The 10562-nt window shown below is 48.8% G+C and overlaps 1 protein-coding gene across 1 annotated transcript; it reads left to right on the forward strand.

Moving 5' to 3' along the window:
• Positions 1-2374: 2374 nt before the first annotated feature.
• LOC119355339 (sugar transport protein MST1-like) lies at positions 2375-7175 on the forward strand. Its single transcript, XM_037622131.1, has 3 exons — positions 2375-2769; positions 5370-5689; positions 5861-7175. Exons 1-3 carry the CDS (start codon positions 2625-2627, stop codon positions 6938-6940), a joined length of 1545 nt encoding a protein of 514 aa, XP_037478028.1. The 5' UTR covers positions 2375-2624; the 3' UTR covers positions 6941-7175.
• The last annotated feature ends 3387 nt before the right edge of the window (positions 7176-10562 follow it).

Genomic DNA, 10562 nt, shown 5'->3' on the forward strand with positions numbered 1-10562 from the left:
AAAAAGGTGGCATTTCTCTTCATCAAACGGGGGAAAAGGGTGGTGGGGCAGCCGTGTCCATCACACGATAGAAGAAGAAAAACGCAGGAGGCGGTGACCATGGCCGGCAGGCACCGCATCGCCGGTGGCAGAGGATCTCACCGGTGATGTGCGGGGTGAGGTGGAAGCGAGCGGCAAAGCGGAGGGAATGGCTGCGATGCGAGATGTGTGGATGAGTGGATCTGGTCGCTGGTTATCTGAAGAGATAAGGTAAGTTGAAGGAGGAGGGCGGTGGGTGGGGTCACTTGAGGATGCGCGTGCATGACGACCGTGCGCGACCAGCACAATTTCCAGTCGGTCCGCCGATGCGAAACGTTTCCTGTTGGATATCAGCAACTCGCTCTTTTCAAATCGATATAGATATTTAATTATTTATCTGAGAATTAGGTTCGTTCACAGTAATGATGTCCAAATAGATCTCTAGCTATCCACTTGTAAAGGAGGAAATCAAAAGTCAAAGCGCCTTTCCAACGGAGAACATCTGCTCACTTGAGCATGAAGATGAGTAAACGGCTAAACTGCCTTTTTAGCTCCATTGTAATGTGGATATTTCATCCTAAGTTGAATTTTAGGATATGTCATTCCCGTGCTTATGCTTGTGTCATTCTCATGTACAGGAGTCCCGCATGTCACTCAGTCAAAGAGCAACGGACAAGCTTGTCTTTGGAAAATCACTTGGATAATCCTCTCGAGTTAGAAAGTGTACTGCAATTTTATTAAAATTTGCCATCATATATGCGTTATGATCTCTTTATCTATTTCGGCTAATTCTTTTTATCGGGAAATTTTCGTCCCGGTTTAAATGTAAAGCAATGACCACCATCACACCATACGTCAACACAACGCACACACAAAAGGCAAGATACAAAGATGCCAAAGATCAACAACATCACCTTATACGACTCTAAGCAAACAATAGATGGACACTAGGCAACACTATGGAGTTGACGGAGCCCTTGACCGTGAAAAGTCATCGCGGGGAGGCGGGGTTGAATATTAACAAACCATGAGCTCCAAGACGGTATCTTTAGGAAGATCACGATACCGAAGCGCTGCCATCGTCTGATCCAAAGGATCAATAATTTCACCAGGAGAACAACAAAGGACAAGGAGCAACCATGATGGAGACTTCAAGAAGTGGACGACATTCACGGACGTCGCCTTTCAGTCGGTCTGGCCAAGCCAGTCAGGGTTTTCACCCTCGGCCAAGGTGTGGCCAGTCACGAGGACATCTGTCGCACCACTATCACGGAACGCCAAACACCATCCACCATGCCACCCTCGCGGCCATGGTAGCTATCTCGCACCTAGGTCGCGGGCTCAGCTCACGAGCATCGCGTCTCCTACCACCATGGTCGTCGCCCTGGATACAAGACGTCCTAGAGCCCCTCCATTGCTAGGGCGAAGCATTGACCAATAGAGCCCGACCGGTGACCGGGAGCAACTAGGCCGGGGAAAAAGTGAAAGTGCAGGAGCGGACCACGTCCACACTGACGCCCCCTGTGTCGGTGATGCGTGGCCGGATCGCATAGGAGCCTCCCCGTCACCCCTTGTGACGGCCCACCACGGTCCTTGTCCGAATCCACACATGGCGAGCTCCAGCCACACGCCCAACGATGCGAGGTACCAGACTAATCACAACTTTCCGCCTTCGATGAACTCCAGGAGCGTCTGCATGACTCGGTCGTAGACGAGCCGATGCCAGAGCTGCGCCCAACTGTCACCGCGACCCAACCTGACCCACCCAACCACCGATGAGTGTCGCAATGCCAACGAGCCACGACATGCCTCGAGAGGCCACCACCTCACCACCGTAGAGCATCCCCAAACAGCGACCCGTACAAGCCTCCATCGCCATCTCGCATCGCTCGTTGTTGACCAGACTCCAGATCTAGGAGGATCTGGTGGTAATCCGACATGCACGTCGCCGCCTATTCTAACCCATCCTGCCGCCGCCGGACCGCACATGCACGCCAGGTCATCGACACACCGCCACCTCGAGCATCCGACGTTGTGCCACTACGCCAAACTAGAGCCCAACGCCTCCATTCGACCGGTCTTCCCACGCCAACCGCCGGCGAACGAGCGAAGAGGAAGAAAGGCCTCGCAGACACCGACACCGGCGCTTCTTGGCGGCGGTGGGGAGGAGGGAAGATCGGGGAGGGAGGTGTGACGGCGGCTAGGGTTTCCCCCAGTGGCTCGTGGGAGCGACGCGGGAGGGGTGGGTAGGTAGGCTTTGCTAAATGTTGTCTGCCTTCCCATTCTTCCTACTAGTATTTATTCTTACTCCGCTCCTATTAAATGTCGCTTTCCCCAAGCCTCGATCTGTTTTTTTTTCTTTCTTTTCTGAGAGCGCCTTGCTCGATCTGTTTTTTCTGTTCTGTTTTTTGAGAGCGCGTTACTGAATCTGTTGCATGTGTACGCCGCATACATTCGGTGCCACCTCCAGGCTCCAGCTAATACCCCGCGGTTGGATGTACTCCTGTCAAACCCGTATATAATAGCGGCGACCCTCTAGCTCTTGCCTTTGTGCCTTCCAAACCCCAACCCATTGACCATCCAAGACTCAGCTTAGCAGCCGCAAAATGGCGAGAGGAGGTCTCGCCCCGGCGGCCGGCGGCGACCGGATCCGCGGCTACGGCGGCGGCCGCGTGACGCTCTCCGTGGTGGTCACCTGCCTCATGGCCGCCTCCTGCGGCCTCATCTTCGGCTACGACATTGGCGTCTCAGGTGCGCACATGCTTGAACCGAGCTTTGCTTGATCCATGGGCATCCTCCGAGCTCTGAACAAGAAATTCTTGCGTTTATGCATGGCTTCTCGACGACCTTCCATAATTAGAAGGCATGAGTGCAGCTCAAGTCATATGGGTTTAGTTTCTCCGTGGGATTTCAGTATTTCTACTACTCCTCTACTTTGAATTACCGCGACATCAGAACTCCTGCTGAATCTTTGTCCAAAAAAAGAACTCCTGCTGAATTAAATAAAGAAAGTTGGGGGCCTTTTTCTTCTTCTTCTTTCGAATCAAGAAATTTTGGATTTTCTTAGTAAGCTGGAGAGTTACCGCTCTTTTGGGAAGGATTATGATCCGCCCGTCAATCTGTTAGGTCCTAAACAATTTATCATGTTGTACGTGCTGGTGCTATACTACGTATTGAAGTGGTAGATGGGCACACACTTCTATGTCTACTACTCCGGAATAAATACTCACCAACCAACTGCATGTGCACGTCTGTCTCTCAGGATTGATTTAGTCCCTCTGTTTCAGTGCCGTTTGTCCCTAGGCTAGTCATAATAGGAGTAACTTAGCTACTTCCTCCGTCACAGTTTAGAAGACACAATTAAATTTGCGTGTGTTTTCATAATAGACAAGGTTTAAGGCGCATTGCATTTATTTCTAGTACCTAATTAGTACTTCTATATATACTATTTCTATATGCATGCGTAGTGTGAATGCTATTTTTTAGCCCATCTCACAACCAATAGATAACCACCTAGGTCCCAGAGAATTTCCAAGCGTGCCTTCTAAACCGTAACGAAGGGAGTAGTAACATAGCGCACTTCGAGAAAATTCTGCTTATGTGGCAAGTAATTAATGAGAGGTGGTAACATAATATGTTACTGTAACATAACGCTTTTCAAGACAAGATGAGTCTACGAACTAATAAATGAAGCCATATATGATACTATTAGTATGTTACTTTGCATTATGAAAATAATAAGTTAGACTAGTGTCATATGCAACCATTTAATAACGGCGTTCAGTTCAGCGGAACAGACGACCAATCTCAGTTTTGACCCAAGATGTCAAAGCATACACAATTTGTTTCCCCATCCTATCCATATTGGACCGGGCTCCACTATCATCAGAAGAAAACAAAAGTACTACCAGGAGGTAAACAAGAAAATAAAGGCAGTCGTGTTACTTTCACCAGGAGGTGCTCTTCCCCGCGAAATAAAATAAGACATAAAGAATAAATAAAAAAGAGGTGTAGCTCTAGAATCTTAGACCAACAACCTCTCACTTCCTTGCCTCACATGAAAGCTGCAAGAGAGGACATATATGGCATCCAGCACGTACTACCAACTAGCCAACTGCATAGGCAAGGCAGGAATCAACTGCACTCGCGCTCTTGCTTATCTCCATGCCCTAGAGCGTAGCCTCTTTTCGCGCCATCCTTTGTATGCACCAGCCAAAAGCATTTCACTATAATACTCACTTTTTAGTAGAGATTTCATTCACTATAATAGCTAGGTGAGAATCCAGCCTGCCCCCCTACTCCTGGAATGTGCATCCTCCTGCACAGGTATAATGGGGAGAGAGAAAGCGTTGGATAAGGCATACAGTACCAATTATTACCATGTGGTTTGGATTCCTTGAAACCCAGTCCATACAAACTCTCTCCATATCAATTATCGACACTGGAATCCACTACCAAAGCAATATACGCAAGATATGTCTCATCAGCAGCGCAACGTTGGGGTACTTGAGCATTGTCGCAATTACAACAGTAGCAGGAAGGTTCTAGAGAGCAAAAGTGAGCAGCCCACTGAGCTAGCTAAATTGTGTCACCAACATATAACTTGGACAAGGTAAACGTGCAGGTAACAAACAAAGCAACAGTAGCGGCAAACAAAGATGACAGCACTCATTCCCTAGTGCTGTACAACTAAAACAACAACACCAGACATCTAATCATCGATCGATCCATGGAACCGGGAGGTGCTTGAAAACATAGCTGTTTCATGCACGTTTTCTGCCTTGACGCTATTGGAAATCTCCATGGATGTGTTGTTGGTGCTGTCAACTTGTCACAGCGGTCGATGTTCCTGAGAGAAATATATGCCGAAAGTTACTACATGCCAGTGAATGTCCACATTTCTGAGAGAAATATATGCTTGAAATTTCACCGTCAACTTGCCATAGCTGCTATATACTGTATTATAGTGGAACTACCATGTGGCTTGAATAAGCAGGACCGCTGTGATGCTTAAAAGTCCACCACTGTGATGCTTAATTAAGCAGGACCGCAGGACAGAAAAGGGATTAGAATAAGCACATATGCCAATATTCGAGATTTTTTTTCGATAGTTGGACGTACGTCGCTGTAGGTAGTACAATTCTTGTGATCGTGCAACGTGCATACGCTTGCAGATACGCGTGACGTTTGCAACAACAGAAACATAAACTATATCCTTTTGCTTTCAACGTTACTGATATCAGTGTCATCAGGATATCGTAAATCGGTTTAGTTCGCACACGCCGCGCGCGTGATTGCGCTCTCTGCTGCAAATGAACAAAAAATACAGTCAGCTGATGGTGAAATTTCAGGCGGCGTCACGCAAATGGAGTCGTTCCTCGAGAAATTCTTCCCGGAGGTTCTCAAGGGGATGAAGGGCGCCAAGCGCGACGCCTACTGCAAGTACGACAACCAGATGCTCACGGCGTTCACCTCCTCGCTGTACATCGCCGGCGTGCTGTCGTCGCTGGTGGCTAGTAGGGTGACCAGGAGGGTGGGCCGCCAGGCCGTCATGCTCACCGGCGGCGCCCTGTTCCTTGCCGGCTCCGCTGTCAACGCCGCCGCCGTGAACATCGCCATGCTCATCATCGGCCGGATGCTGCTCGGCTTCGGCGTTGGGTTCACAGCGCAGGTATCCAGTGTCATTTTTATTTTTTGTGTCATTTTCAGCTCCAGCCCAGCAACAGATGACCGTATTCGTATGCAGGCCTTGTTCGTACTATACTTGTACAGCACGGCCCATCTTTCATTCAGTTGAAACATTTTGGCACTTGGCAATGACACATGGGTCCGTTGACCGCAGGCGGCTCCGCTGTATCTCGCCGAGACATCGCCAGCCAAGTGGCGCGGCGCCTTCACCAGCGCCTACCACGTCTTCCTCGTCATCGGCACGGTGGCAGCGACCGTCGCCAACTACTTCACCAACCGCATCCCGGGATGGGGCTGGCGGGTCTCCCTCGGCCTGGCCGGCGTGCCGGCCATCGTCGTTGTGCTGGGCGCCCTCTTCGTCCCGGACACTCCCAGCAGCCTCGTCCTCCGCGGAGATCCCGACAGGGCACGCGCGGCGCTCCAGCGCATCCGCGGGGCGGACGCCGACGTGGGCGACGAGTTCAAGGACATCGTCCTCGCCGTGGAGGAGGCTCGCCGGAACGACGAGGGCGCGTTCGAGCGGCTGCGCGGCAAGGGGTGCCGGCACTACCTGGTGATGATGGTGGCCATCCCCACTTTCTTCGACCTCACCGGCATGATCGTCATCACCGTGTTCTCGCCGGTGCTGTTCCGGACCGTGGGGTTCGACAGCCAGAAGGCGATCTTGGGCTCCGTCATACTCAGCCTCGTCAACTTGTTCGCCGTCGTCGTGTCCACCTTCGTCGTGGACCGTGCCGGCCGCAGGTTCTTGTTCCTCGCCGGCGGCGTAGCAATGATGCTCTGCCAGGTGGCGGTGGCGTGGATACTGGCGGATCATCTGGGGAGGCAGCACGCGACGACGATGGCGCGGAACTACGCCAAGGGGGTGCTGGTGCTCATGTGCCTGTACACGTGCAGCTTCGGCATGTCGTGGGGGCCGCTCAAGTGGGTGGTGCCGAGCGAGATCTACCCGGTGGAGATCAGGTCGGCGGGGCAGGCCATGACCGTCTCCATCGCGCTCAGCCTCTCCTTCGCGCAGACGCAGGTGTTCATCACCTTGCTCTGCGCCATGAAGTACGCGATATTCATCTTCTACGCCGGCTGGGTCCTGCTGATGACGCTTTTCATGGCGGCGCTCCTGCCGGAGACCAAAGGCGTGCCGCTGGAGGCCATGAGGACGGTGTGGGCCAAGCATTGGTACTGGAGGAGGTTTGCTGGAGATGCCAAGCAGGACAGCCAGGTCAACTGCCTGTGAAACGTACGTACGATAATGTATAGCGAGTAGCGAGTGTGAACGGACTCAAATCATTGGTGCGCAGGCCGCAGGGTATATTGTGGTTAGCATATTATAGTTTCAAAAAAGCTAGACTTATTACGGATGGTATTATGGTATACAGACCCCCTACCGACCCTCATTTTAGTATACTAGATTGTTCCCTAATGTCAACTGATGCGGCATGAAACAAAATACCAACGTACATAAAGTAATTTGCAATAATACAAACCAAATCAGTATTATTTTTCTTGTCCTACTCATTCCTTTAAAACAGATAAGCTTGGAGAAATGTTCATTTGCTGAGATATTGGATGCTAGAACATCTTACATAGAGTAACCTGAACTTGGAATAATCTAAACCGAATCGGTACTTCTCTTTTCTTGTCTTACTCATTTCCTCCCTCAGTTCGCTTGTTGGTTTTTTCACCCGTATCTATCTCTAATTAGTAGGATCTTGCACTAATATGGAAACTAATCCTTTTTCATTTGACAAATTAAAAAATAGTACTCCTGGCTTTACGTTTCCCACATAACAAGAAAATAAAATATAAGGCCATATGTCATGCCTAATCCATTATTAGTGTATAACATTTGAGAATAATACCAAATTTTCTTACGAGTGCTGCCAAAGATGGGGCGTTGACATAGGTTGTGAGATTGGATTCGAGAGGCAGAGATAATGGGTGAAGGTATATATGAGACAGATGTTGAACCATCAGAATATGTACGCTACCGTTGCAACACACATGCAATTAGGCAGTAATCCATAGCTCTAGCAAAGCTCTATTACTGTATGGTCTAACAGTCAGTTATATAAATGAAAATTGCTCATCCGATCAGACTGTGAGCCATCCCTAGAGCATCTTTAACAGCTCACCGAAAATACTTCCCCAATAACCACTTATTAGAGCTCCCAATAACACTTTTCTGGTTATTGGGGATGAAAGCTGCAACAGATCCCCAATGTTTATTTCCTAATAAATTGTTTCTCTCTATTCCTCCACATATAATTGTACAAACACTATGAATAAATATAAAATACTCACATGACCATAATTAAAAACATTCCTTTTAAATCTTGGAACAAGTCAACATCATTTTAAACACACACTTTTCAAGTTCATAATTTGAGGACGAATTCAAGCCAAACATGCAACATACGGTTGATGCAAACATAAAGATCATACATAGAGAATATCAGACATCACTAGCATTTGCATTTGCGCTGCCATTCACAATCACGTTGCCACTTCCACTTGCGCCCCGTCCCATCTGATATGCTATAATTTGTGCCTTCGTCGTCTCATGATACTAGAATTGTTTCTCGTTAGGACCAAAATGGCTCGTGAACATGATCATGTACACTTGCTACATTCGTTTCGTATGTGCCTCCAAGGGCTCTCAACTTCTTCAATTGCCACCTCTCGCTCCTCCAATTAATGCCTTGACATTTTTTAAAGATCCAACATCGCTGGCATTCATTGATAATAGTAGAGAGCAACGGAAAACAACAAGGTGGTGAAGGTCCTAGGACCAGAAGATCCGAAGATCAAAGGAAAAAACAACAACAGCCCTACTGGTTGCAACACAACACCCCATACAATCCACACAAGACAACGCAGCTCCGACTCCGACGATGAACTACGAAGAAACTAGGCAAGGTTGGCGTCACGGAGGATCACCGAACAAACAACCTGTCACGCATCATCGTATACCACCTGGCCCCGCCACCACGGCTTCGACTTCACAGCAGCAAGCAGCCGAGGCAGCCCACAGACACGTCGGAGAAGAAGATCCGACTACCAGGACCAGTACCATGCCTCCGATATTGCTCACCACCCTCATCGTTGACACAGATGCCACCGTGCACGTCCAGTCATAGGAAGCACTAGAGGGATCAAGAGCTTCAAGACGGCAACCTAAAGAGGGGAACGCCGTTGAAGACGACTTTACCGCCCGACCCTGCAGTAAGATCTAGGCTTTCACCCGAAGAACTGTTGGGGAACGCAGTATTTCAAAAAAATTCCTACGATCATGCAAGATTTATCTAGGAGATGCATAGCAACGAGAGGGGAGAGTGTGTCCATGTACCCTCATAGACCGAGAGCGGAAGCGTTTAGTAACGCGGTTGATGTAGTCGAACGTCTTCACGATTCAACCGATCCTAGCACCGAACGTACGGCACCTCCGTGTTCAGCACATGTTCAGCACGATGACGTCCCTCGAGCTCTTGATCCAGTTGAGGACGAGGGAGAGTTCCGTCAGCATGACAGCATGGCGACGGTGATGATGAAGTTACCGGCGCAGGGCTTCACCTAAGCACTACGACGATATGACCGAGGTGGTAAACTGTGGAGGGGGGCACCGCACATGGCGAAGAGATGTCTGTTGTGCCCTTGGGGGTGCCCCCCGCCTCCGTATATAAAGGGGGGAGAGAAGGCCGGCCCCCTAGGGGTGCGCCAAGTGTGGGGAGTCCTAGTAGGATTCCTCTCTCCTTTTTTCCTTTTCCGGAGTAGCAAAGGGGGAAAGAGAGAAGGAGTAGGAGAGGGAAAGGGGGGGGGCCTCCCCCACCCCTTGTCCAATTCGGATTGGCAAGGGGGCGGGCGCACACCACCTCCTTGGTCGTCCCTCTCTCCTCCACTAAGGCCCATGATGGCCCATTAACTTCCAGGGGGGTTCCGGTAACCTCAAGTACTCAGAAACTTATCTGAAACTTTCCGAAACCATTCCAGTGTCCGAATGCAACCTACCAATAAATGAATCTTTACCCCTCGACCATTTTGAGACTCATCATGTCCGTGATCTCATCTGGGACTCCGAACAAACTTCGGTCATCAAATCACATAACTCACAATACAAATCGTCATTGAACGTTAAGCGTGCGGACCCTACGGGTTCGAGAACTATGTAGACATGACCGAGACACATCTCCGGTCAATAACCAATAGCGGAACCTAAAGGAAATATGCCCTAGAGGCAATAATAAAGTTATTATTTATTTCCTTATATCATGATAAATGTTTATTATTCATGCTAGAATTGTATTAACCGGAAACATAATACATGTGTGAATACATAGACAAACAGAGTGTCACTAGTATGCCTCTAATTTACTAGCTCGTTGATTAAAGATGGTTATGTTTCCTAACCATAGACATGAGTTGTCATTTGATTAACGAGATCACATCATTAGGAGAATGATGTGATTGACTTGACCCATTCCGTTAGCTTAGCACTTGATCATTTAGTTTGTTGCTATTGCTTTCTTCATAACTTATACATGTTCCTATGACTATGAGATTATGTAACTCCCATTTACCGGAGGAACACTTTGTGTGCTACCAAACGTCACAACGTAACTGGGTGATTATAAAGGTGCTCTACAGGTGTCTCAGAAGGTACTTGTTGGGTTAGCGTATTTTGATATTAGGATTTTTCACTCCGATTGTTGGAGAGGTATCTCTGGGCCCTCTCGGTAATGCAAATCACTTAAGCCTTGCAAGCATTGCAACTAATGAGTTAGTTGCGGAATGATGTATTACGGAACGAGTAAAGAGACTTGCCGGTAACGAGATTGAACTAGGTATTGGAATACCGACGA

Source organism: Triticum dicoccoides, chromosome 2A (assembly GCF_002162155.2).
Source record: "Triticum dicoccoides isolate Atlit2015 ecotype Zavitan chromosome 2A, WEW_v2.0, whole genome shotgun sequence".
Taxonomy (NCBI): Eukaryota; Viridiplantae; Streptophyta; class Magnoliopsida; order Poales; family Poaceae; genus Triticum; species Triticum dicoccoides.

What these genes read in the sequence shown, in the direction of transcription:
- LOC119355339 (XM_037622131.1), top strand. Translation starts at nt 2,625, where the DNA reads ATGGCGAGAGGAGGTCTCGCCCCGGCGGCCGGCGGCGACCGGATCCGC. An exon ending in CTACGACATTGGCGTCTCAG is followed by an intron (nt 2,770 to 5,369) that starts GTGCGCACATGC and finishes GTGAAATTTCAG; the next exon opens with GCGGCGTCACGCAAATGGAG. An exon ending in GCGTTGGGTTCACAGCGCAG is followed by an intron (nt 5,690 to 5,860) that starts GTATCCAGTGTC and finishes CGTTGACCGCAG; the next exon opens with GCGGCTCCGCTGTATCTCGC.